Source organism: Lynx rufus, unplaced genomic scaffold, assembly GCF_022079265.1.
Source record: "Lynx rufus isolate CCGP_SWC_20201006 ecotype Redwood Valley unplaced genomic scaffold, mLynRuf1.p SCAF_13, whole genome shotgun sequence".
Lineage (NCBI taxonomy): Eukaryota > Metazoa > Chordata > Mammalia > Carnivora > Felidae > Lynx > Lynx rufus.
Window position 1 is genome coordinate 24,254,787 of NW_025814827.1, and position 27,844 is coordinate 24,282,630.

Below are 27,844 nucleotides of genomic sequence, written 5' to 3' on the forward strand. Positions count from 1 at the left end.
CTCTCTCTCAAAAATAAGAATAAACATTAAAAAAACTTTGCTTCTTGAAAATTTCAAAGACCACTGGATTTTAAATCCCTTTTCTGGGATGAGATTAAGTATCCTTCAGTCTCAGGTAATTGTGGACTTTGTTTATATTTCAAAGACACGATAAAATGTATACATCAAGGAACAGAGAAAGAATATAAGTTCTCCCAGGAAGGGCTTGGGTTTCCTAAAGCCAATAATCTACAAGACAAACAAGAAAAGTTTTGGATTTGGTAAAGGAATAGGTGAATTTTTAATTGCCTCTAGAGCTAACTTTGGTTTTGTAAAAAATATATAACATTTGGATAATGGCTCTCAATTCCTCCGAGTTAAGCTATAACTTAAATGACATCATAGATTGATTCACCTATGCAACTACATTATTCTTAATTGGTTTCTTTCCTTTTGGGGACATAGTTCCAATTTTGAATATCTCTGGCAGTACTGCATAACTCTCCTGGGTATAAGACAAGGGGGTGCAAAGAGTATTGCCTTCCCCAAATCCAGAGCCTCTCTCAAACACAGCCCAAAGAAAGAACCAGCAATCTGCTTGTCCCAGTCAGGAAGAAAGCAAAACCCATTTATGTAAAACAAGACAAGCCAGGAGGCAATAAATATCCTTGGGAAAGAAGGAATCAACAAACAATGGTTTTGGATTTGGAAAGGAAGGCACGACATATTTTATTTTCCTCTCTTGACAGGGTACTACAGACAGAGATTCAGAAGAGCTGTTTCTGGTAAGAATTTTCACCTCTCACTGACTTATGCCAATGCTTCTCAGGTTCCCTCTGCAGGCTCTGGTATCTACCAGAGTATCCCCTTGGCTGTTGCTGGTTTTTTTTTTTTGTTTTTAGAAAGAGAGCACTCAAGTAGGGGAGAGGGGCAGAGAGAGAGAGAGAGAGAGAGTGAGAGAGAGAGAGAGAGAGAGAGAGAGGGAGGGAGGGAGGGAGGGAGGGAGGGAGAGGAAGAGAGAGAATCTTAAGCAGGCTCCATGCTCAGTGCAGAGCCTGATACAGGGCTTGATGTCACAACACTGGGATCATGATCTGAGCCAAAATCAAGAGTCAGACGCTTAATGGACTAAGCCACCCAGGTGCCTGCCCTTGGCTGTTTAAAGGAATAATGAGCAGTTTGCAAGAAAACTCCTCAGTTTTGTCATCTTTGGAAGGGATCGATTTGGGGGCCCTCCTTTGAAGGTAGATATGAGGGTGTCTCTAAGGCCATTAATTTGGCAGCCTTTTGTTTACAGTTGCATAGTTTTTTCATGGTGGAAAAACAATTCAGACACAGGATTAGTAGAATAAGTACTTAGAGGAAATGGGAGCAGTCAGAGTCTCCATCAATAACTAAGACTTCCACTTGATAATTAAAACTGGTATCCCATTCTGTTTAATTTGGGAGACCTCACTTTCAAGTGTACCTCTTAAATGATCTTATCTAATTGGAACATTCCCTACCATGGCCATTATATTTCTAGGCTGCAATTCCTCTGAGAGCTGGTAGCAGTTTCGTAGGACCCTATCAAGTGGAGTTAACCTACATTTCTGTCTGGCCATGTCTAGCCACAATTGGGGTACAACTCACATTTCTGTTTGGCCTTATTTTGGGGCCTGCCACCTGATGGTGACCAAGCCAAGTTCTTTAGGACATAAAATAAGCTTGCATACTTTTATGACTTCCAGGACCAAATTGTAAGATATAAAATAAGCAACTGTGCTAGAAGGTAGAATACTTAACTCTTTAGAATTTAAGGATCCCATTACTAAGTCTTTATTTACACAAAACAGGACAAAACAAACATGAGCACCTGAATGCAGCAGCAGGAACCAAAGGATTTCTCCATCGATTGGCCAAGAGAAGACCGTGTATGCCACCAGCAATTCCCATTGTGGACTAAACCAGCAAACCCCAGTAAATGGGGACTGTGGACTGGACCAGAACTGGGAAGGGACTCCAAATTGGCACTGTGGACTGAACCAAGAGCTAAGGACTGGTGATCTGTTAGAGCCTCCTGTCAGTCTACCCTGACCGGATAACCCTAAACTAGAAAGCCAATTAGATCAGGAGCTCTAACGCAAAAAAAGCAGAGCTCAAACCAGGAGGGACTCACCAGCAGCCCTCAGAAATGGCAAGAAAGACAGTGAACTCAAAGGGCTTGCAGGGTACCAGGACTGTGTTTCTGGTTGTCCCCAAAATGCCATCAGAAGTCAGCTTTATATCCTCCTGCTGCCACCAAATCTGTTAAAAAACAAAATTCAACTGAGTAAATTTGAAGATCTAATTGGCTTTAGTAAATGATTCATGAATCAGGAGCATCCCATCTAGCAAGCAGAGGGGAGCTCTGTTGAGCTAAACAAAAGAAATAAATTCAGAGAGAGGGCATTTAAAAAAAGAAGAATTTATTAGCACGGAATGCAATGTGTAGGCAAGGTTGCCCTCCTAAGGGGAGCAGAAGGGGTCTATCAGTAAATTTCCTAGTATTGGCCAAGAAATTCCATGTTGATTGGCTAAAGGTTACATTCCTTGGAGGGGGTGGTGGGCTGAAAGTGCTGTTAGGTTAAGTGTTCAGTCTCGGTTTGCTGACGTGGCCTAAGTGATGTCATTTTGGGGCCTGCAGTTTTCTTTTTAACAGAAGGGTATCCTGGACAAGAATGTTCATGGCAACATCGTGATGGCAAAAGCACTGGAACAACCTAAATGTTCACCAGTAAGGCAGTTGTTAAACAGATGAAAACAAATGAGGTAAAATGATATACACTCATCTGATAGAGGGCCTTAGCGTACTGCTAAGCAAGGTGCATTTGCAGCCACAACAGACAATACAACTTTCTGGTTTAAAAGGGATATTTAGGGGTGCCTGGATGGCTCAGCTGGTTAAGCATTCGACTTTGGCTCAGGTCATGATCTCATGGTTTGTAAGAGTTCAAGCCCCACACCAGGCTTACTGTCATCAGCGTGGAGACTGCTTCAGATCCTCTGTTTCCCTTCTCTTTCTGCTTCTTCCCTGCTCATGCTTTCTCTCTCTCTCAAAGTAAATAAATAAACATTTTTTTAAAAAGGATATCTTAGACATGTCTGGATAAGCACAAAAAAAAGTTGGGAGTGTCATGAGATTCTTTTTTCTCCTGGTGACTGAGATCAAGGCAATAAGAAAGATTTTCACTTCATAGTATATACAGTTTTAAAAGATATTTCTTTAAAAGATTGTCATTTTGTTAGGTTTTTAGTAATTTAGAGGGAGAGATGTGAGCATGCAAACATTATGTGAACTCAAAAGATGGATCTAATGGCCCAGCTTTCCCTGGAACCCAAATATCATGCCTTCACAATTACTCCCATCACTTGGAATAACTCAGACAGACCCCTGTTGCTTCTAGACAAATGACCATAGAATGAACTAGAACAGTTGTCTAGTCCAGTGATTTTCAAAGTGTTCATTAGTCATAAGATTTTTCTTTTTCCCACATAAATTGCCAAACCCCAAAATATAAAACAAACAAAAATGGAGCTACTCTGGGTGAACTAGGGTGATGTTGGCCTTATTTATCTGTAAAATGAGACGTTTGGACTAGACATGATTTCAAACTCTGCTCCAACCAGAGGATGGGGGAGAGGAAGTAGGGAGGGACACCCAGAGACCTAGAGTCAGAGGGAAGAGAGGGAAGAGAAAGCTGAGGACCAGAGAGAACAAGTGGAGTATCTGGCCCAGTTTCACTCAGCTGGCTTCCAGAGCTGAGTGCTATTTTCTCCCACAACTACCTTTTCATACTGCTGAGCCTTTGCAAAAGGAACTGTCTCAATTCCACTCAAAATGCAAATTTTTGCTTTCGTTTAGTTTTAATATGAATAGGGCATTAGATTTTCACTAGTTGAAGATACATCAATCTTAAGAAATCTTTTCTGTGCAAAAGTGAAAGGTTTAATGAAAAGTATGTCTTGTCAGCACAAGTATTGCTAAATGCAGCAAGTCCCCACTGTTCATCTGAACACAAAACTGTGTGGTGGTTGGCTGGCTACCCTCTTGACCTACCTTCCTCACACCTTCTACTCTCAGGACTGATTCATGAAAAAGAGAGCAAACCTGCCCATCCACACCAGTTTGTTCTGGTTTGAGCACTGCGTAAACAATGTGTGCTGCTGAGGCTTCTCTGTAGCTCCCCCAGTACAGGCTCTAGTTTGCTAGCTAAAACACTGTTCAAATTCCAAGTTACCTTTCAGATCTGACCTATTCTGTAACTTAAATTCCATTTTTCTTAGACAAATGAATACTCGTTATGACTCTCTGCAATTATGCAAATTGCTGTTATTATGCACATACAAATGATCCTTCAGAAACAGCTCCTGAGAGCTGATAATCAGCCTACCATTGACTGTAGAGATAGGGCTGTGAATGTAGTGGTCCAGCTGCTGGAGCTAGACCACAGGTGTTGGAGGAATCCCTCATGCAGGCCAAAGCTGGGGTAAGTCACCCTGGACTCAGCCCTGTGAAAGACGAGAATTCACACTGGGGCCAAGACATGGTATGACAATCTGCAATTCCCAATGGGAAGATGGACTTTGCCTTTTATGGGGGTGAAATTCTTGAGTATGACCTTGTTCCTGCAGGCCCGCAGGAGGATCAGCCAAAGGTCCAGGCATTTGTCAGCTCAGATGATCACTCAGGTGAGTGATCCTGTCAGTTTATCCTGACTGGAATCCTGAGGGTCCAACAAAACCCTGCCCAGGTCTTACCCCAAAGACCTCCGTTCCCACTGACTGTTCCCGGTTTGAGCCCAGCAGCATTACCACATGGCTGGTTGTTGGCACACTTTTTCATGTGTTGCTCTGGCTTCTCAACCAGATGGTTCTTATTGGTAGGGACTGTTTCATCCTTTTTCTGTATGCCCCGTTCACTCCTTAGTTCTCTTTCCCAGCATTAGAATGGCATTACGCACAAAGTAAGTACTAGATAAACACTTCATAATTGGTTACTCAATTAGGAGGAGAATATACTCCTCAAACAATTATATTATTCCTTTCCAACCAGCAGTAACATTGTTTTATGAGAAATGAACATCTAGCATGTGGTTACCTATCTCTCTTTGTGACTGCTTGTTTAAGATAACTTTATTTTGGAAGACATGCCACTAATGCCTAGAAACAGGAGCATGGAGCTGCCAGGATTATCCTAGACATAATCCCTGAGACATCACTGTCCCCTTCCTGTCCGTATCAACATCACTACAAAACCAGAAATAATAGATATTCCCCCTGGTATGCAGGGGAATAACCTAGACCTTTAATGCTGTCTTGAGTAGAGGCACCTGCATGAGCTCTGCACCCAGCTGGTTAGGGCTGGGTCAGCTAGGCAGAGATGGGGATGCTGACGTGAAAAGGAGTCTCAAACATCAATGAAAATCCAATGCCATGGGGAACCATGCCATTCACCAACAACTCTTGCTTTACCAAGTGGATTAGGATGGGTATGGAGGCCAGTCTGCCCTCCAAGGAGCAGTGGTTGGACTACTTCTCCCTCAGGCATTTATTTTGCAGAGCTATAGAACTGCTGGAGACAGCACAGCCTCCTGCCACCTTCCTTCTTACCCTGCCTTAGTCACTGCCCGGATTCTAACAAAATGCTAAACAAATAATTAAAGAGTGTTGGTTCAGAGTCCACCCACAAGCCTTGGCCAGCCCTCTGGCACGCAGTCACAGAAGCAGCTGGGGTTGGGCTCAGGACTCACTGAAATCCCAGTTGGAAGAGATGGTTCCAGCAAACATCCTCATCCAGTGTCTCCAGCAAAATTGCTTTCAGCTGGGATCAGCGCCTCAGGACATTTATTAACACTGAGAACATATGAAAATGTTCAGTGCAAGTCCCTGAAGGAGCATTTCCTCCCCCAAGTGTGCTTCAAGGCCTTCTTCAGGCTCTGACCTCAGGTCAAACAGTGGTGGCAGATATCTGTTGTTTCTTGTTGACTGCACAGGACTTAGTACAAGTGCCCCAGACCCTTGACAAAATAGGACTCATGACAATACTTACCCTAGGAAGCATCTGGGAGGAGTAATAAAGTCATGATAAAAACAACTTTATATGTTTGTATTGGTGTTTTATAAAGGTATCAGTTCATGATTTGAACATAAACGGGCTGGTTCTGATTTTTGAAAAATCATTAATTCATACTATTTAATAAAAGTATTTGACTAAAGTCTAGTTGCTATCTTTAAAATGGAAAACAGAGTAGGATTTATAGAAATAGCCAGACATAAATTGATAAGCTCCCTAACCCATTAAACAGAAGTTGCTATTGGTCATTATGACCCCCTTCTTAAGCCTTTCCCTTCTCCCACCAGGTGCCTCTCAGGCACCAACAAGCCCCAGGTTCTCAGTCTTGTCCTGTGGGCAGTTCAAGCAGCTGCATCTCAGGAATGGCCAGACCTTTTGGTTTTCCTTATGTTGATAGGCTGGGTCAGAGTTTTTGGCAGTAAGGAGCCCTCCTCTCATCAATGGGCTTACCCAACTGCAGAACCAGAAACTTGGGCCACTCTCTCAGAAACACATTCTCCCAGTATCTCCTGTGTTCACATCTTTCTTCCATCAGGTGCAAACACAGTCAATGTGACATTGAATCTATCTGAGACAATTCTCCCCCCAACCCCAAAATTCAAAAGAAAGAAAGAAAAAGTAGCATTTTAAGTCAAGTTACTAATCTCAAATCCTTGCCCTTACTTTAAGAAGTTGTTTTGTAGTGAATTGCCTATTTTCAAATCCAGCAATCTATTAACTAATTCTGGCCAATTGTTTCTTAAAGGAGAAAGAAAGGTTCCTTTTATCTCTGTATAGTTAAAACACATGCAAATGTGTTGGAACAGATTTCAAATGAAATTATATGTAACTATGAGTAAATAGAGGTGATGATTTGATCTTAAGATCTTAAGATAGGGAAGAACATTCTAAGCATAAAAGAAAAAGAAGAACCCATAAATGAAAGGCTTTACAGATTTTACTACCTGAAATGAAAAATGTTCAACTCCCAAAAGGTGTGGTGTAAAGAACACAGGCTTTAGAGTCAGATCCAACTCCATCTGATCTGAATTCCATTTTTTTCACTCACCAGCTTTGTGATCTTAAGCACGATGTTTAACCTCTGTAAACCTCAGTGACCTGTCAGCCATGTGGAAGTTACCCAAGGCTGTGTGTTTTCTACTCCTTGATATAAAGAGTGCCTAATTGAGCTATAAGCACCCCCCAATAAGGTAAAATCACAATGTCTAGCATCCAATAGCAAATTACCAGACCTGCAAAGAAGCAGGAAAACACAACCCATAATGAGGAAAAAATAATCAATCAAGTGAAACTCATGCAGAAATGATACAAATGAATGCATTAGTAGGCAAAGACAATGAAACATTTATTTTAACTGTATTCCAAATGTTCAAGAAACTAAAGCAAGATTGAACATGTTAAATAGAAACATAAAAAATATAAAAAAACACCTAATTCAAACTTTTAGCAATGAAAATTACAATGTCTAGATGGAAAGTACATTGAATGGGACTAAAATCAGATTAGATATTGCTGAAGAAAGATTAGTGAATGTGAAGACACAGCAATAGCAACTAGCCAAAATAGAACACAGAGAGAAAAAAGACATAAAAAGTGAAGAGATCATCAGTGAGCTGTGGGACAGCTCCAAGTAGCCCAACACATATGTAATTAGAGTCCCTGACTGGCAGGCGTAGAGAAGGGGTCAGAAAAATATTGAAGAAATAATAGCAGAAAACTTTCCAAGATTTCAAGAAAACTATAAATCTGTATCTCCAACAAGCTCAACAAAACCCAAGCACAGGAACCATGAAGAAAATGACACTAGGGCATATCATAATAAAACTGCTTAAACATGTATTAAAGGTAAAATCTTAAGGGTAGCCGGGGGTGGGGGGAGACACAATCCATACAGGGGAACAAAGACAAGGATAACAACAGTCTTCTTCTTGGAAACAAAGCAAGTAAGAAGATGGTGGGATAACATCTTTAAATTCTGTATTCACAGTTTCTGTATTCAAAATAATTTTCAACAACAAAGGCAAAGACTTTCAGATATTTTTATGTCAACCCATATCATGCTTGAGTTAAAACAAAGCACCTGCTGTTCAAGTCCCTTCTTACCTCCACCCAGTACTTGCCTTGTGAAGTCCTGTCCATCCTTCTAGCCTTGGCTCAAATGCTGCCTCTTTCTTGACACCTTTCTTGATTGCCCACTGGATTTTCATCTTATTTCTCTTAGAATCCTATTATCCTTTGCTTTGTGTCACAAGTTTTTGAGGATTTGTCTTTTTCTTCCCACTAGCCAATAAATTTGTTGGGGATTCCTTTCCTATTCTTCCTCATCATCCACAGTGTGCACCCACACTGCCCAGAACAGGCACTTAGCATTTGTTACATTAACTTACATATTACTTAGTTGCTAAAAGATTTCTTTTGAATTTATTTCTAAAATATTTCTGAATGATTAGAAGTACCTATTTATTTATCAGCAAACACTTGATAAGCTGGGCTCTGTGCTTATAAAGGTAAGACAAAATCTTTGGGCACAAAAGGCTCACAATACAGTTAATTGGTTTAATCTAGTTATTTGTAAAAGAGGTTTTTTTTTAATGTTTTTATTTATTTTTGAGAGACAGAGCATAAGTGGTGTAGGAGCAGAGCGAGAGGAGGACAGAGAATCTGAAAGAGGCTCCAGGCTCTGAGCTGTCAGCACAGAGCCCGATATGGGGCTTGAACTCATTAATTGTGAGATCATGACCTGAGCCGAAGTAGGACACTCAACCAACTGAGCCACCCAGGCGCCCCGAGTTGTTATTTTTTTTCCCAACAGTCTGAGTTTAATAAGGAGTGGATAGATTCTTGGTTAGAGCCTGCCAGTGTCCAGGTAATAAATATGCTCATACTCAGCACTTCTGCTATTTTCTGGGGACACTTCCAACTGGGACCCCTTCCCAGACTCTGGTATGCATCTCCCTCTTGGACCTCTTCACTTGAACATCTCAAGGAAATCTCAATGTTAACATGCCCCATACTGAACTCCTGATATTCCTCTTAAACAGTTATAGTTCTGCCATCTCAGTTAAAGGCAATTCCATTGGCTTGGCCAATAACCTTGAAGTCATTTAATATCTATTTTCCTCCTCACACCTATATTCAGATTGTGAGCAAATGCCATCAGCTCGACCATCAGATTTATTTAGGTACTGTCCACTTCTTATCATTTCTGCTGCCAGCACTCTGATCTAAGTCACTATCTTATTTCATCTAGATTATCACAATAGGTATCTAAAAGGCCTTCCTGCTTCCACTGCCAACCCTGCCCCATACAGAATCTAGTGTCATCATAGGGATTCACTGAAAAGGAAGGTCAGATCATGTCACTCCTCTGCCTGAAAACCTCCAAAGACTCCCGATAAACGTCAGTGTCCTTACAACAGCTTGCAAAGCAATATGCGAACTGTTATCTGGCCCCCTCAATTATCTTTCTGACCTCCTTTCTGACTGGCTTCTCCCTCCCACTCACTCCGCTCCAGTTTCCTTTTTTGTGGCCTTTGCACTTGCTGTTCCCTCTGCCTGAATGGCCCTTCCCCAGATATTTACATGGCTCATTTCCCCCTTCTTCAAGTGTTTGCTCAAACATCACCTTCTCAGTGAAGCCTTCCCTACTCACATGACTGGTAATTGCATCTTCCTGTTTCCCCCTCTTTAATCCCCACCCCTACTTTATCATTTTCCATAGCACTTATCACCCCTAATACTGTATGTATTTTGTACTTTGGTTTTTGCCTGCCCTTCCCTTCCAGAACATAAAGTCCAAGAGGATGGGGATTTGTATGCTTCATTCATACTGTCTCTCATGCACCCACAATAGTGCCTGGGACATAGTAGTTGCTCAGTAACCACATATTGAATGAATGAATCTCTGACAGGTGGAGCAGGCCTCTAAGTCTTACCAATATCATCTCCTATTTGGTGGCTAGCATGAATTCTGAGTAAAGAATTTAAAAAATGCTCTAGGACCCACCTTCAAAACTCTTAGCAGGACAAGAAACCAGATTCAGAAACTGACAGATACCTCACTTTAGATTTGCACTTGTTGAGTTGTGGATGAATTCTTCAGTGAAGAGGTATTCATCAACTACCTCACTAGAGGCACAGCGAAGAATGGTGAGATGTATTTAAGGAGACAAGGTGCCTAAAGGTGACAAATTGGAGACCAAAACTGTACACAGAGTTTTAGTTTGTGTGATACAGACAAATAAGTGCAGAAGGAGTTAGGAAAGAAAGAGATGAGTGTTTTGAAGTGAGCTGAGAATCACTTGTCTCCTCCTGGTCTCTAATGGAGTTTTCTGAAGCATGAATGTTGCTGGAATAATCTTTCACCAACTGTTAATAACAATATTTTGTGCTCACATTGTTCCCTTCAACAAGCATCTTCAGGTAATTTCTGATTTTTATCTAAGCATTCTTATCTTACCTTATAGTCAGAAAAGTATACATAAACCATAGCAAGTAACTTGTCCAGTGTTGGGAAATGGACAAAGAATTAAACCATTATCTCAAAACTCTGCCCTGTGGCATTCTTTGTACATAGCAAAAACATTTGTGAAGATGTTTTGTCAACCTACTCTTTGCTCAGCCCCCTCCTCCCTCCTCCTTGTTTCAGGGAATAGCTGTAAGTGGTTACTCCAGAAAACATTTGGAGAAGGTCCTTAGGGGTGAGATGCTCACCCAAAAAAATAATTAATGATGAATTTAGCATCAGAACACTTGCTGATTGGGACCACTGGTCTGAAAAAACATGCTGTTCTGGGGCACCTGGGTGGCTCAGTTGGGTGAGAGTCTGACTTAGGCTCAGGTCATGATCTTGCATTTCACAAGTTTGAGCCCTGCGTTGGGCTGTGCTGACAGCTCAGAGCCTGGAGCCTGCTTTGGATTCCATGTCCCCCTCTCTCTCTGCCTCCTCCAGCTCATACTCTCTCAATAATAAATAAAACATTAAAAAAATTTTTTTTGAAAAACATGCTGTTCTTATGAGGTTCAAAAAGATTTGGTCAATGAAGGAATGAATGAGTTCACATTGGACATGAATAAAGATATTTGTAAATTATGCTTCATATAATTAAATTCCCTAAATATATATACACACACACACACACACACACACATATATATATATATATATATATATATATATATATATATATATTATTTTTTTTTTCCTTTTGGATCCAGTAACCAGAAAAACAACTATCTGGGAAACAGCATTCTTTCTAGAGATCTGTGTGTTCCCCTAATCACCTGAGATTCCAAACTTTTGAGTCATCCTAGAATCTGCCCTTTCTCTGGCAAATTCTGTTGATTCAATCTGTATTGTTTTTATTACAAGGTGTCAAAATTCCCTGAAGCACAGAAAGGAAGTATTTGAGAAATACTGAAATATCAGTAATAATAAGCTAACAGGTTTATTAACTTGTATACACCATGCTAAAGAGTTTACATGAATTATTGAATTGAATACTTATGTGACACCTAAGATAGACACTGCTATCATTGCCTTCTTAAGGATGAGAGAACTGAGGCACAGAGAGGTTGAGTGAGCTGTCAAAGGTCACACACCTCAAAGGGAGTCAGAAGTAAACACAGTATGATTCTAGCACTCAATCTAAAGGTTTTGGGTGTGCCTATTACTTTTCAGACTTGTGAAGACCTCTCTCTCACAGAGAAGACAAGAGTTCTTAGAAGCAGGATGTTCTCCTTTCTCTGAATACTCTTTTCTTCCTCAGTTTTCCTTCCCTTCCCCCCGAACCTTTTCATCTCATATTCAGTCTCAAAACACATTCAGCATCCTCACTTCTAAATTAACTTGCTTCAGTGTTTCCTCAATCCTACCAGTGATGCCACCATGCTTCTCAGTATTGGATGGATCTAGACTAAATGGTTCCTTTCTCTTTATTATATCCAATTAGTTACCAGTTCAATTCATTCTTCCGTCTTGGTATTTGTAGGACATATATCTTCTCCATTTCTTATGCCACCACCTTAGCCAGACATAAATCATTTCTTGCCTGGACTAAGGCAATAACTTCCTAATTTTCTTCTTGCCTCTGGTCTCTTTCCTGCTTTTCCTGCATTGCACTACCAGACCAGTGCTACAGAATGACTTTCTTCATGACTCCTTCCTGATAAAGGGTCTACAATGCTCCCAATTGCCCATCAGATTCAGACTCAACTTCTCAAAAGTGTAAATTCAAGGAATTCCACCCCCCCCCCCAGCCCAAACTCCCCAATGCAGCAAGACCTCCTTGGTTCCTTGCTCTTCCAGCCTGGTACCATTTTCATTCCAGTCCCTTGAGCTTGACTTAAGTTATTATCTGCCCTTGGAGTGATTTGACCTCCTTGCCTGCCCAAATCTTACCAGCCCTATATTGCTCACTTCACATTCTGTTTCCTCCATGATAACTTCCTTCATCACCTTAGTGAGAATTGATTTCTCTCTTCTTGACTGCCCCAATGCTAATCACACAGCTCACTGTAAAGGATTTTTGTCTAAAGGTCTCCCTGTTCAGAGGGATTAATTCTAAGGTCCTCAAGTTTTGCCTAGAGGCATATTCCACCCTCAAGTAAAAATGATTCCAGACTCCAATACTCATACATTAGGTTACTGAAAAACCAGGGAATAATTTGGAGTAGCAGTTCATCATTTAATTTGGATATAGTTGTCCACAATTTTTTCCCAAGTACTTCACAGTTTTTACATACAGCTCAGGCAGGGTCTCCAAAGTTTCCAGCACTTTGCTAAATACAGGAAACTTTCTGAATGGCAGATGAAAGGGTTACTCTATTGCATTCAGAACAAACTCCACAAATTGCATCTTGAATGATATTTAGTTGGCCTTGTTGTTTTAACTCTACCCTTAAGTGAAGAAAATTGTGTCTTGAACTTCAGTTAAACTAGAAGTAAATTATATCTACTTAAAATATAGAGCTGTTAAAACCCAAAGAGCTACATAAAAGCAACTGATGGGCTGAAAAATGCTCCCTTTGTAGCAGAATCACAACCTAAAAGCTTCAGCTTATTTCACACAACATGACCTTTAGTCTGTAGATAAAATGCATGTAAATTAAGCTTGAATGTCAACTAGATTTGGCCAAGGATTTCTTTTTCAGGGGCAAGGGGGTAAGTTTGAGGAATGCAGAGAAAAAAAAATTTTTTTTCTCAAATAAGTATGTTTTATCAGATATAAAACCTGTTCTGATAGTTCCTACATAGTTAATCATATCCTGGAGAACATGAGACCCCTAAGAAGTAAACTGTTCTTCTTTCTTAGAAGTTGTTTTGCTCTACCTTTTACTGTCATTTTCTCAATTTTCCAAATGAAAGCATCCAAAGCACTTTTTAGGACTGTGACCAACAGTAACCAGTAGAAGTTAAAATCAGCTAAGCCAATTAGAAAGGGGGTCAAGATGACTTCCTCTTCATGGTTGTCAAACCTTGTCATCAGTGGCCATGCAGAAGGGGTGAGGGCCCAGGAAATCCTGACCTGCTCAAGAAGCCCTGTCAGCATATTAAGCTCACTCTGTTTTATTTTCACAAGATGATTTAGGTTGGTATGATGTCAATCTAGGTGTCAAGAGGCCAAATATTATCCCAAAGCAGCAGCTGACAGAAGTACCTACGGATAGACAACTTGGCATTCTGAAGGAATTGGTGATAAAGAATAAACCCAGAAATAAGATGCTGAGAGCATGGGGCAAGAAGGGCTAATGATAAAGTAATAATGAAAAATCTTCATAACAGTAACAATGAATAGCTATTGGGAACCTGGCTATACCAGGTGCTATACTTTATCTACATCATTTCCCTTAAATCTCCTAAGAACAAGATAAGGTGCATGCTATTATCTCAGTCTTACAGATGAGCAAACTGAAGTTTGGAGAAGTTAATGTGAGGAATAGGCCCACTGACCCGATCAAAGGAGGGGCACAGAGACTCGGAGCACAGTGAAGTGAGGCTTTAATCAACATTCTTGTAAGAGCAGGTGCCTGATGGACAGGCACACTTGGGGCAGTTACAACAGACAATTTATCTCCTAGCATGCAAGTCCCTCCCCTGGTTCCTCATTGGCTGAGTACTACAGAAGTTAGAGCCTTACCTAGAAGTCACCTATGCCCGTGTAAAGCAAAAAGTAGTCTGATTGGAACAAATGTACATGCCCTCAGGTGACACTTTCATTCTCTCCTCCCTTTGTTCTTTGGCTCATGCTCATTGCAAAGTCCCTGCAAATAAGCCCATAAAAATAAGCCCACAAAACAGAGAGGGGAAGAAGAACCAAGAAGTAAAGTGCCTAAAGGTTTGGGACTCCATTGTTGCAGCATCGGCGGGGGGGGCGGGGAGGGGGGCGGCGGGGATGGGGGGGAAAGAGGGTTCATACATTTTTTCCAATAGGTTGTAAACCTACCGTTAACTAGACAGCACAGTTTTTATTTGGTTATTTCCGAAAATGAATCATCTCCTTTACTTCTCACATTAAAAGACTTGCCCAAGGTGGCCCAGCTACAAGGCTGTGGGCCCAGAATGTGAATCTGTCTGACTCCCGGGGCCACACTGCTCACCACTACAACATACTCAGGGAAGCATGAGGGAGAGAGAATTTGGCTGGGAACCTGAAAGTGAGGAAGGAATCCCAGGTTACTCAAGTTAGGGTGGGCACACAGTGGCCAAAGGTGTAAGGAGTACCATGTGATGGTGAGCCTGGACTAGCCATAGAGAGATCCTGGGACGAGAGCAATGGCAAAGATAAATAATCTCTTAGCAATGGAAGACTCCTACTCTAAGAAGTTGTTCTGGAACTCACCCAGAAAGGTCCCTCTTCTCAAGCATCTCTCAGCCTGTGGTCTATTGGGCCACTAAATGACGGGCTGGTTTGGGGGCTCTGCCGTCTCTCCAGAGTGGAGTGGTACTATTCCAGGGGGGCATGTGCCTTTGAGTTCCAAAGGAAAACAATTCATTTTATCTCTGGCATAGAGGCAATAAAGGTTGAAGGAAAGGCAGGAAACAGAGAGAGTGGGCAATATATTAGGCCCCAGAAGTTCCATCCTGTTCAGGCTATAGCCTGCTATAGCTTAGCAGGCTTGTAACTGCTGCCCTCACCTCTAACACTTTGGCTAGTAAGAGACTAAGAGCTTTTGAATAGCTCCAGGATCTGGGAGTGGTTCCAAATGGCTTAATGCCATTCACATGGTCAACACAACTGCCCTGTTCTCGGTGGGTCTAGATGCTCAGTCTTGGCCCACTTGGTTTTTACATATGTCCTTAGAGAATCGCGACAATTATGTATCTGCATTGAGTGTTTTATTTGCATGTGTGCAAAATGTGTTTTGACAAAGAAAGTGTCCGAAGGATGTAACTAAGGAGCTAGCTCTCACTTGTCTTCCTCAACATGCCATCATGAGTCAAGTTTACGGGTGTGTTTGCAGTACCAACTATGAGCATAGTTGTATTCCAACAAAACATTATTTATGACTAATGAAATTTGAATTTTACATAATGTTTGTGTCATGTAATATCATTATTCTTTTGATTTTTTCCCCTAACCATTTATACATGTAAAAATCTTACTTTGTGGGCTGTACAAAATCAAGTGACAAACTTGATTTGGTTACAAGGCATAGTTTGTTGATCCCTAGTCTAAATCCTCAGTTTGTTTTTGTTTTGAAGTTTATTTATTTATTTTCAGAGAGAGAGAGAGTACGAGTAGAGGAGGGGCAAAGAGGGAGAGAGAGAGAGAATCTGAAGCAGGGTCTGCACTGTCAGCACAGAGCTCCATGAGGGGACTTGTGAACTCATGAACCGTGAGATCATGACCTGAGCCCAAGTCAAGAGTTAGAAGCTTAACCGACTGAGCCACCCAGGCGCCCCTAAATCCTCAGCTTTTATATCACCTGGAAGTGATTCACTCCAAGAAGTAGGAAAGGGAGGTAAACCCTGGCACAGCCAAGTTAGGGCCTTCAAGGAAATATAGCATCCAATCAAACAGGAGCTCTGACTGTAGGTAATGTGATGTCCCCCTATAAACAAGATAATGTATAGATCCATAAAAGCGTACCTCATTACAGTCATCACAAAAAGCTCTGATTGTCATAATAATGCATTACATAGCTTAACACCGCTGGCATCTCCTCCTTGAGAACTATCCTCCAAACTGGAGCACATGCTTTTGAAAAGCCACAGTGATGGGAAATCTCTATCCACTGAAGGTGGAGTTGATTTTTAGAAAGCCAAAAAACAAAACAAAACCCAAACCAAACCAAACACACAAAGAAACCCATCTCCACTCAACCAACAATAACAGTGGCAGAGTTACCGCTATCCTTGCAGAACCAGGGTAGGAAATGAGTGGGGGAGGGGATGTGGTGGAGCGAAATAAAGCCATTTTTGTTTAAAACCACTCATGATTATAAGAAGAGACTGCTCAGAACTAAGCTCGGTAGTCCCAGCATGGCCCTTAACAATGTGAGTGTTGTTTGGCCAACGCACTCAGCCAGTTAAAAATATTTTTTTGGAATTTTTGTCAATATTTCAAAGCCAAGAGATTTCAAATAAAGAGTCAGATTTTTAAACTTCTCTTCAAAAAAAAAAAAAATCAACAATCTTGCTCTTGTACAGCAACAATCATTGAGAGCCTCCCTTTAGACACAGTGCATGAACTTCAGGCTGGCAAAGTCTCTGCCACACCCTATTGTCCTCCAGTCCAGGGTCAGTGGCCATGTAGCCTTGTGGTTATGGCCTTATTACTCACAATTAGAGTAACACAATAATACGGTTCAAATGTCAAAATAATACACAAAGCTATACAGTGAAAGTCTCATTCCCATTTTATCCCCAATCTCCCTAAGTAAGTACTTTTGTTAGTATCTTCACTTATTTTTCTGCTTCTTCCTTATACAAGGTAATACAATATATATTTTTCTCTGCCTTGATTTCTTCACTTAAAATATATCCCAAGGACTATTCCAATAATGGCACATAGAGAATTTCCTCATTCTCATTTTACAGCTACCTATTCCAGTGGGTGCATAGGTTAGTTTATTTAACTAGTTCCGTACTGATGGGCACAGGTTGTTAATAAAAATATTTTGCTTTTACAAATATTCCACACTGCATATGTGCATATATCATTTCATAGGATATGAATATATCCTGAATATATAAAAATATATATATTTTTATATATTCAGAATAAATTCCCACAAGTGATATTTCTGGGTCACAGGGTAAACGTATTTGTAATGTTTTTAGGTATTGCCAAATTGCTTTCCATATGGGTAATACTAATTTGCAGTCCAAACAGCAATGCAAAAGCATGTCTATTTCTCTTCAGCTTCCCCAAGAGAATGTGTGGTCAGACGTTTGTAGTTTTGTCATTCTGACAGGTGAAAATTATGTTTCAGGACAGGTGTAATTTGTATTTTTAAGCTTAGACATCTTTTCTTACATGTTTACTTAGAAACATTTGTATTTCTTTTTCTGAGAACTGTGTTCCATTTTCCTATTGGATTCCTATGTTTGCTGATTTTCCTATTAAATTCTTGTGTTTTTTTTTCCTTATTAACTTATAGGAATGCTATATATATTCAGAAGATTAGCCTTATATCTATGGTATGAGCTGCAAATTTTTTTTTCCAGTTTGTCATTTATCGTTTACGTTTGTTTACAGGGTGCATGTGCTTGCTTTTGTTGTTGTGTGTGCTTTTTAAATGCAGTTATATTTGTTTACTATTTGCTTCTGGCTTTCTAGTTGTTTAAAAGAAAGATTTTCCCCATTCCAACATTAAAAATGAATTTACCCTTCTTTTCCTCTAGTAATTTTAGAGTTTCATTTTTTAAAAATGTAAATCTTCAACCATTTAGAGCTTCTTAGGGTGTTCATTGTGAGAAATAAAACCCTTTTCCTACTGGGGGCATGACCCTAGATTTTGGACAGGATGATGAAGCTACCAGAACACCAGTAAGTGTAAGACCTAGAGAATGGGATGAGAGAGCAGCCGATGGGGAAAGTGAGATGGGGGGCAGTGTGAAGTGGGGCGGGGACTAAACAGAGGCCCCATTTCCTGCATGAGTTCCTGGCAGATGGGTTCCCAATGCTGGTCTAGCTCAGTGGTACCCAGGCCCTTATGACTTTTCTCCAAAGTACCCAGTTGTTTTTAAGGATTTAATGCGTTTGGCTGTACCAAACTAACTGTTCTTAAGTAATGATTAGTTATGTTGCCCTTCCAACAACCAGTTTCTGGGCAGAATGTGCTAAGCAGGATTACCATGCTGAGCTGATATATACTCTCAGCCAAAAGCACAGAATTTGAAGTGCCAGTTAGCTTGAGGAGGCTCATCTTGGATAAATGAGCCTTTCTGAAATGCTGACATTAATCTGCCTACCACTTATTTTTTTGTTCCTAGATCTCTAAGGACATGGAACCTCAGTGGAGTGGGGTGGCAGAGCGGAGGGGAACCTCTGATCTCATCCTCATTCAAAACCTCCTGGTGCTGTATAAAAGGGTGGGGGAAGGTATAGATTTCAACCATAACATGTGTGCACAGTGACCTCTATGATGTATAAACAGTTCTCTTAGCAACTTAACTTTTTTTTAATAGTTTTTAATATTTATTTTTGAGAGAGAGAGAGACAGAGCACGAACAGGTGAAGGGCAGAGAGAGAAGGAGACACAGATTCCTAAGCAGGCTCCAGGGCTTTGAGCTGTCAGTACAGAGCCTGACATGGGGCTTGAACTTATGAACCGTGAGATCATGACCTGAGCTGAAGTCAGATGCTTACCAACTGAGCCACCCAGGTGCCTTTCTTAGCAACTTTTCTACTAGAGGTGCTTGTGAAAGTGCTTTTTAAAACACCGTTTCCTCATGTGAATAATTCTCTGTTCTGAGAAAGGCAGAGAGTAAAAATGAGAAAAATTTGCAAAGATGAATGATAAGAATATGGCTAGAATAAAGTAAAGGGCTTTCAGCAATAAAATTGGTGCCTCTGCTTGAAGCAGAGACCTCAAAAGAGACCTGGTGGAAGTGAGATGCTTAATGCTGCTCACTGTCATCAGGAAGGTATGCCAATGTCCGGGCACCCCAGGCTGCACCTCTAACAATTAATTCAGAATCTCTGGTCGTGGGATCCAGGCATCAGTCATGCTTAAAGCTCCCTATGTGATTTCAATGTGCAACCATCACTCTAGAACCGTGGTATTCAAAGTGTGGTCCTCAAACCAGCAGCTTTGATATCAGCGGAAGTTTATGAGAAGTGCAGAATCTCAAGCCTGAAATTAGACCTTCTGAGTCAGAATCTGCATTTGAAAAAGATCATCAGGATATTCATGTGCATATTAAAGTAGAGAAGTGGTGTGGGCATCTGAGTGGCTCTTGATTTCAGCTCACGTCTTGATCTCAAGGTTTGGTAGTGAGATGGAGCCCTGGCCCCTGGGCTCAGTGCTGAGAGCACACAGCCTGCTTGTGATTCTCTCTCTCCCTCTTTCTCTGCCCCTCTCCTGCTCACTTATTTGTGCACGTGCAAGCATTTTCTCTCTTTCTCTCTCTCTCTCTCAAAATAAATAAGTAAACACTAAAAAAATAAATAAATAAAGTAGAGAAGCAGTGATCTAAAGCAGCTTTCTCAAAGTGGCCCCTGGACCCCTGTATCAAACTCACAAGGGGATGGGAAGGTGGGGGAATGGGAATCAGAGGACTTCTTAAGGAAGACAATTCTGGGGATGATAATTTTATAAGTATGAGGGTGGGACCCTGGAATCTGCATTTTCGTGTGCTTCCAGGTTGACCCCTAGACTACTGCTTGAGAACTACTCCCAACCAGAAAGTCAGCAATATGACAGTTGCTTCCTCCAGACCTGCATGGAAATTCCTTCAATGACACTATAAGGTCAAAGCATACCCATTACACGTGGTGGATGAGTTGGTGATAATCTATGAATGCTTCTCAGCCTGACAAATGTGATGTTTCTGCCCTCTGACCTATAACAGAGAAGGTGGTAGTAGTTAAATCTGGCTTTCAGGCTAACACAGAAATGGATCTCTCCATCCTGTTGGGTTAGTGACTGAACAGGCTGCAATACAGAAGCTTCTAGATTAAAAATGTAAAATGTTGATGCTCAGATGCATCCTTCTTGAAGGGTTTCAAAAAACCCTCAAAATACATGGTAGGGAACCAAGGGAAAGAGTAAATTCCCCAAAGTGTGTCTATGTCTTCTTCATTTTAGAGAGGTCTTTTAAAAAATTTGCTTGGACCCAGATAGTTAAATGATGACATAGGTTTAAAAAAAGAAGATGACGAAGAAGAAGCCAGGAATGGAAAAATTTGGTCTCTCTCAAAAGACGTATTGCAGTGTGTAATACTTCCATGTTGTAGTTGTAAAAGCATGTCTGCTCATATAAGATATTTAAAAGTTTCTATGATAACAGAAGCTTTAAGTGAGTTTATCTTCAAATACCTAGGATTCTGAAGTATGGCTCACTCTTGGGACGACAGAACTGAAATCTTTGTAATTATAAAATGAAGCAAGACTCCTGTGGTTGTAAAGGATAATGAAATGGAATGGGGAACTGCAATGTGATCTGAATGTAATTGTTAGATAATTATTGAGTTGAAAACAGCAAAAGCAAAAAAAACTTGAAACTGGAAAAAAAAAGATTTTTGAGGCTTTGCTTTAAGTCCTTTTTTTTTTTAAGAGCAGAGTTTCTTAAATCTTCTTGGGGGAGTGCAAATCGAATGAAAAGCTAATGAAATTAATGCACTCTCCCTAGATGCACGGCCCCTTGAGTGCACACTGGTAATTTCTGAAGTTCCATAGACCCGCTGGAGCCCACATTAGAACCTCAGCTTTCACGGTGAATTTTAAGCAAATTTCTCTATATCAATCTTCCCATTTGGAATCGCTTTACCTAAGAGTAACTTTTTATGCATCAAGGTCCCAGGTGATTGATAAAATTAGAGTGGACTGTGTTCGCTTCAACCGATCTCGTGAGGATGGTCCGAGGCCAGGTGAAAAGCCAGACCACTAGATGAAGCCAGGGAAAGAATCCTTTTATTGAAGAAGCCTGCGCCCTCAGAAATGTCTTCCCCGTGCTGTGAAAAGTTTTGTTCGAAGTAAGGAAGGAAAGTAGGCTCTTAAAAACACTGCCTGCGCCCCTCATTTATCTGCCGACTCAAAGAAGGATGAGGAACAGATGAGGAAACTGACCTCAGAGGGCTAAGGTGCTGGCCCAGGTGACATTCCCAGCCGTGCTCAAGCCCAGGGCCCTCTCTCGGCTCCTCGCCCTCCATCCAGGGGAGCACAGGACCTCTGGGCCTCTCTTCCCGCCCTGCCCGCCGCCCACCCCGGCGGAGGCGCCACTGGGAGCCAAGCCCCCGCCTACCGGCACCATGGAGTAGGTCATCATCATCAGCATGTCGTGGCTCTCTGCGCGGATGTGCGGCGCGGGCTCCCCGCCGTGGCTGCGCTTATTGCGCGCGGCGCTTGCGGGGTCCGGGGGAGGAGCCGGCGCCTTGCGCCGCGCGCGACTCAACTCGGCCAGGAATGAGCGCAGGGCGCTGTCCTCGCGCTGCTCCCGGCCCTGCTGAGCCTCCAGCGCCCGCACCGCCGCGCTCAGCCCGCGCCACTGGCACAGCGCGAACACCGTGCCAGCGGCATTGAGCGCCGAGAGCAGCGCCACCGCCGCCAGAGCGCCCCGCAGCCCCCAGCCGGCGTCCCCGCGACCTCGCTCCGCGCCCCTGGCCATGCTCTGCGCGCCTCGGGCCGGGCAGGAATCGCCGCGGCCCGCCGGGCGGCCTTTATATGCCTCGGGCAAGCCGTGGGCTGGTGGCAGCGCCGCCGCCGCCGTGAGTCACGCTGCCCTTTGCTCAGGCTGGCGGGGCGGGTTGGGGACAGTAGTGGTGGCGCCTGAGCAGCCCGGAGGGACAGGCGGGTGAGAGAGGGAGAGGAGCTAGTGGAGACTGCAGGCTGGCAGAAAAAGGGTGGGCAGGACTCATGCTCCTGGTGCCTGGCCAAGAAAACCAGCAAACCCAGGTCTCCCTCCTTTTCTCACTGCACTGCCCGTGGGCACTGCTGTGGCCCAGGCAGGCAGAGCGAGGGTCAGACTGAGGAGGAGGACAGGAATTCTTAAGGCTGGAGAAGTCACTGGATTCCACCCCCTTCCCCCCCCCTCCCCCAACTGACCTCTCTGAAGAAAAGGATCAGCATGCCCAGAAGCCAAGGCATGTGCCCATTGTCCCTAGGTTTGCTGCTGGGCAGCAAACCCAGGCTACCCATCATGTGGCCACTGAAGACCCCAGGAGATCTTTCCAAGGAAAGGGATGGATAGAAACAGGGAGACAGTTGGTACTGGAGGATTAAAAAAGCCACCCATCAGAACCAGAAAAGCCCTGCCTGCCTGAGATGAAGGAGCCTTCTGTGAAGGGAGACTTCTTGGATATGACAGGCCAAGAACTGCTGTGAGACCCATACCCAGGAGGCAACAGGGTGATGAGAAAAAAACTCAAGGATGGACATCAGGAGACCTGGTTCTAACTCCATTCTGCTACTGCTCAGCTGAGGGGCTTTGAGCATGCCCCAAGACCACTCTGCAATTGATTTTGAGGGGCTTTCTGGCTGAAGAGTTGGGCTCTGGCCAGAGCCTTTCTGGACCTTACTCAGCCTGCCTTGATTGAGGGGGCAGTTGCCTCATGCCTCCTAGTTACCCCTTCACAGTACCCTCCCTTTCCTATCAGCTCAGTTGCCCAATGTACCTCAAGGTACAAGTGATAGAGGATGTATCACTATCCTCCAAATAGAGTCACTTCTCAGTCTCCTCAGAGGACCTCTTCACTCCCTTTCTCAGCTTTCCCCAGAATGGCTCTGCTTCCCTGGACAAATTTGCCTCCTGGAGTCCTTGGTGGTGTTGGAAGACCCCAATCAAAAGCCAGGATTGCTGTTTCCACAGCCCATTATTTCAGGGGAGGAGGTGGCCCCCTACCATTGAGCCAGCTAGAGCGCTCAAGGTTCTGTGTCAAGCTCTGGATTGAACTGGGACATTGACCAACTTGCATATTCTGAGGAGGGCATCCAGGATGAGGAGGAATTAGGAAAGCATGAAGTTCCAAGTGGTTCATGAAAGACCTCAACTATGGGGGCATGATATCCAGGAGGGGATGGAGGTGATACAGACTAATTTGTCCAGTTTCTCCCAACTCTAGCATGCTTTATTTGAAGAATGTCACGTATCCTTATCTCATCCAGGCTTAGGATGCCAACTGTCAGGCTTAAGACTAATGGAGAGAAGCCACAGAGAGACAGAGCTCAGAGTCGGGCCTAGTAAGATCTTCATTTAAATAAATGGTCCATTTCCAGGCATCTCATTTCTTCTTTCCTTTTTTCTTTTCCCCTTCCCTTCCCTTCCCTTCCCTTCCCTTCCCTTCCCTTCCCTTCCCTTCCCTTCCCTTCCCTTCCCTTCCCTTCCCTTCCCTTCTTCTTCCCTTCCCTTCCCTTCCCTTCCCTTCCCTTCCCTTCCCTTCCCTTCCCTTCCCTTCCCTTCCCTTCCCTTCCCTTCCCTCCCCGAGTGTGTGCAGGCAGGGAAAGGGGCAAAGGGAGAGAGAGAAAAAAAAAAATCTTAAGCAGTCTCTATACTTAGCACAGAGCCAGATATGGGGCTTGATCCCACAACCCTGGGATCATGACCTGAGCTGAAATCAAGAGTCAGACACTCAACCAACTGAGCCACCAGGCACCCCAGTAAGATCTTCATTTAATTCACTAAAACTTTACTGAGCACCTACTGTGTGTCAGGCATAGTGATGGGTATTAGAGGTATAGAAATGAACAAGGCAAGCAGCTTGCAGTGAGTCCCATGGAGCCTCCTGAGCTTCTCTTTATCCTAACATTCATTATAGTTAGTTACTATTGCCTGACCATCTGTTGTCAATGCCCATCATCAATAACAGTATACAGCTCCTGAGATTAGGGGCCACATATTGTTTGACCTTATCTCCCCCAACACCTAGCACAGTCCTTGGCTTGAAATGGCCATTCATTAATTACCTGTTGAATGAGTGAACGAGCAAATGAATAAAAGGCTGTGGAGTGATCACATGTCTGTGTAAAATGATGTATGCCTAGTGGTGGTAGAGCTTAAGCACAAAACTCTGCTTGTGCCACTGAATTAGACCTACCTTCCTTGGAATGCTGTCTGTCCAGTGGTAGGGAGAGTGACTGCAGTCTGATACACATGCCCCCAAACCCTCTGGTTCAGAGACCATAGTCAGTAGAAGGAATGTAGTTCTGGCTCCATTTGGGACCAGCCAGGCTTTATCAGGCAACCTCAGGCCAAGATGCTACCCTTCTTGGGATGTAGGACTCAAAAAGTTTGTGACATGGACTTTAGGCTGGCTGGCTGGAGTATCTGAGATAATGCACTCAGAGAGAGCAAAGAGTGATAGACAGCAAAGAAAAGGAAAGAGGAGATTCCTCTTCCACCCAACTGTTCTTCCAGTCTTCTCCATGTCTTTCTGTGTAGGAATATAATATTTTATAAGAAAGAAGAAGGGTGCGTCAAGTCGTTACAGCATACAAGGCAGGTGTCCTCATTCACCACTCCTCCCAAGATGACTGTATCCAAGCAGCTGGCTTCACTCTGTACTCCTTCCCCTTTCTTCTCTGTCATCTCTCTACATCCTCATTCCACGACAGCTCCATGCATTGACCTTCCTCCTTCTCTCTCCTATCTCAGTGAGCATTGTGCCTGGTTAAGGCCTAGTCCAGAACCATGTTCCTCATCAAACCTTGCCTTCCATGCCAGCCTCAATTCTCCCTCTCCCTGAACTCTACAAGCCCCAGGAACTCAGAGGCTATGAGCATGGGCTTTGGAATCAGATAGAACTAAGTTTGAAACTCTTTAAAAATTTTTTCTTAATGTTTGTTTATTTTTGAGAGAGAGAGAGAGAGAGAGTGAGCATGAGCAGGGGAGGGGCAGAGAGAGAGGGACACACAGAATCCAAAGCAGGCTCCAGACTCTGAGCCATCAGCACAGAGCCCGATGAGGGGCTCGAACACTTGGACCGTGAGATCATGACCTGAGCCAAAGTCAGACGCTCAACTGACTGAGCCACCCAAGTGCCCCTTGAAACTGCTTTTTAAATTTACAGCCTTGGGTATGTTACTCAGCTTTTCAAAGGAGAGTGTAATCATATCTATCTCATAGCTAGCTCAGTGGTCATTAGTGCTATTGGCTGTGGGCTGTCTGAACTTTGCTAACACTTATGCTGTACCTTGTGTTGTTGACCAACATTATAGTTCTTCCAAATCTTCTTTTGTTGGGTTATAATATCCTTAAGAAAGGGACACCTTTTCACTATGACACAATAGGGCTTATGCCAAGTAGGAATATTTGATAAATAATTTGATTAGCTAATTACAGTTTTTCTGATGCTTTTTGAGGAATAAAACTTTTCAATTCATGATAAACTTGGCTTCTTTTCTGAACACAGTAGCCTTGAGATTATTTAGGGCCTTTCCATCTCTAGTTTCCTAAGCCTCCTATGGCTCCTTGAGGGGCAGATACATCTATGTAGACTGTCCTACCTAGTATTTCTCAGGATGGGCTGGTAGTTTTAGTAATAAGCAATTCTAAAAAAAAGAGTTAGCTATTAATCTGGCCTATTTTGTTGACATAGGGGTTCAAGATATATTGAGGACACAGGGAGATATCTGACTTTCCTTTTCTGGAGACCAAAGAGGCCAAGAACATTGTGTGCTATCTTTACAATGAGAAGTACCTTTTCCATTAGAAGGCAGATGCTTTCATTTTCAAAGGTTAAATAGAATGGTCCTTAAAAAATGATTCCAGCTAGTAAACTTTAGGGCCCTGGAGAAAAATACCCAATTCAAGAATATACTCCAACTTTAATTCCACAGCATTTCCTCCTGTAAAGTGAATAATTTTCACTTACTCTAAGGCCTGGAAGTTGGGTATTTTGATCCTCTGTGGTGAGGTTGGCAGGTATGCTGTGACTGCTGATGGTGCTGTGCTGCCTCCCCATCCCCATCCTGCCCTCTGGCCAGGGGTTAGGGAGAAAATCTCCATAATAGTTGCTACCAAACACATCTTCCACCCAACCATGTCTGGTTTTTAACTCTCCATTTCTACATTTTAACTGCACGAAACTTCAAGCCTCCCAACCAAAAACAAACAAACAAACAAACAAAAAACTCCAGAAATTTCTTTGTTCATTCACTCATTCATTTATTCATTTATTCAACAAATTGGGTGCTTCCTATCTGCCAGGAATTGTGCTAGGAGCTAAGAATAGGATGGAGAGCAAAACCAGACATCAGTCCTGCCTTCCTGAAGCCTGTGGTCTAAGTGGGGAGATGGAATTAGCCAAGTAATTTGCATGAGGGTATAATTCTAAATGAGATAAAGAGATAGATGTCCTAAAGAAAGGAGTGTGATTCTGTGAGATCATATCACTGAGGAACCTATCCTAGATGTAGGGTGTGGGGTCACCTAGTTAACTAGGTGTTGGTGTGGGTGGGAGAGTCATAGGCAGAGGGGATAGCATGTGTGAGATCCTATGACAGGAGGCAACATGGTTTATTTGAGGAACCACAAGAAGGCCAATGTGGCTGTAGCATAAAGAACATAAGGGGCAAGGAGGAAAAGGGAATGAAATAAGGCTGGAGACTAAGTTAGGGACCATGTAGGACTGAGGTTTTTATTGTAAGAACAATGGGAAGTTAGTTAGGGGTTTTAAGTGTGTGCAGGGGATGGAGGGTTGGGTTAACAGATGACATATTTTCATTTTCAAGGATTACCTTTTATTGCCAGGATTTGCAGTGGCTTCTGTCACTACAGAAACTATCTCTGACCTCTACCAGGCTAAATCTCAACCTTCAAACCCATCTTTCCAAATGAAATAAGAAGACAATGAATTCTAGAAAATGCTATTTTTCTCTTTCATTGCACATTTAAAGATAGTTGAAACATAGAACCATGACTAACATTTAGGTGATTTGGCTAATCTTGATACTAGCTGGGGTTATTTTATGATACTCAGCAGATATTTGCATTTTTTGAGAAGTCAGCCTTTGGTACTTCAAGGTGAGATCATAAAATCAGGTCATCTCTAGCACTGGGAATAAGAATACAAGATATTGCTTCCCTTATGAAATCCTGTTCTAAGTTAGGCAAGTAACAACAGATTTCCACCTATCATAAGTACAGTATCTGAGTCACCCAATCATTGTTAGACACGGATCTGTCTGAGGTTGTACAGCAGGGCTCTTTCAAATTGTCCCTCTACCCTTCCTGTATTTTCCTTATTTTCTTGTTTTTCAATATACATGCCCCTCCCCACCCCACCCATTCTGCCTTACTGGTACATCATAGCCGATTATTATAGGTTGGGTTCTCTGGAACAGATGCTGAGATGGAATCCGGTGTGCAAGATGTTTATTAGGGATCAGCATCTGTGAAGGAAAGAGAGGAAGTAGGATTGGGTAGAGGATGAAGTCCAACTCAATGCAGTCTTGCAAAGCCTCAGCCAACTGCATGGGGAGCTCTGAATCCAGTGTTGCCCAACACAGTGTCACTTGTCAGGCCAGAATAGGCTTAGATTTCACCCCAATCTCACCCAGTCACAGGGCAGATGTTGGCTGCCCCAGGAAGGGTGTGACCTTGGGCCAGGTGATTCTCAAAGCTGAGGCACACCCTGACCTCACTCCCTGCAGCTGGACAGCAAGTCC

At 42.7% G+C, this 27,844-nt stretch overlaps 1 protein-coding gene across 1 annotated transcript in view; it reads right to left on the reverse strand.

The window, feature by feature from the left end:
* Window positions 1-21,848, reverse strand: part of GLDN (gliomedin) — a 59,035-nt gene extending 37,187 nt beyond the window's left edge. The window contains exon 1 of the mRNA XM_047074711.1: window positions 21,486-21,848. Within this exon, the coding sequence (XP_046930667.1) occupies window positions 21,486-21,848 (363 nt within the window). The remainder of the gene's footprint in view (window positions 1-21,485) is intronic.
* Window positions 21,849-27,844: the final 5,996 nt, after the last annotated feature.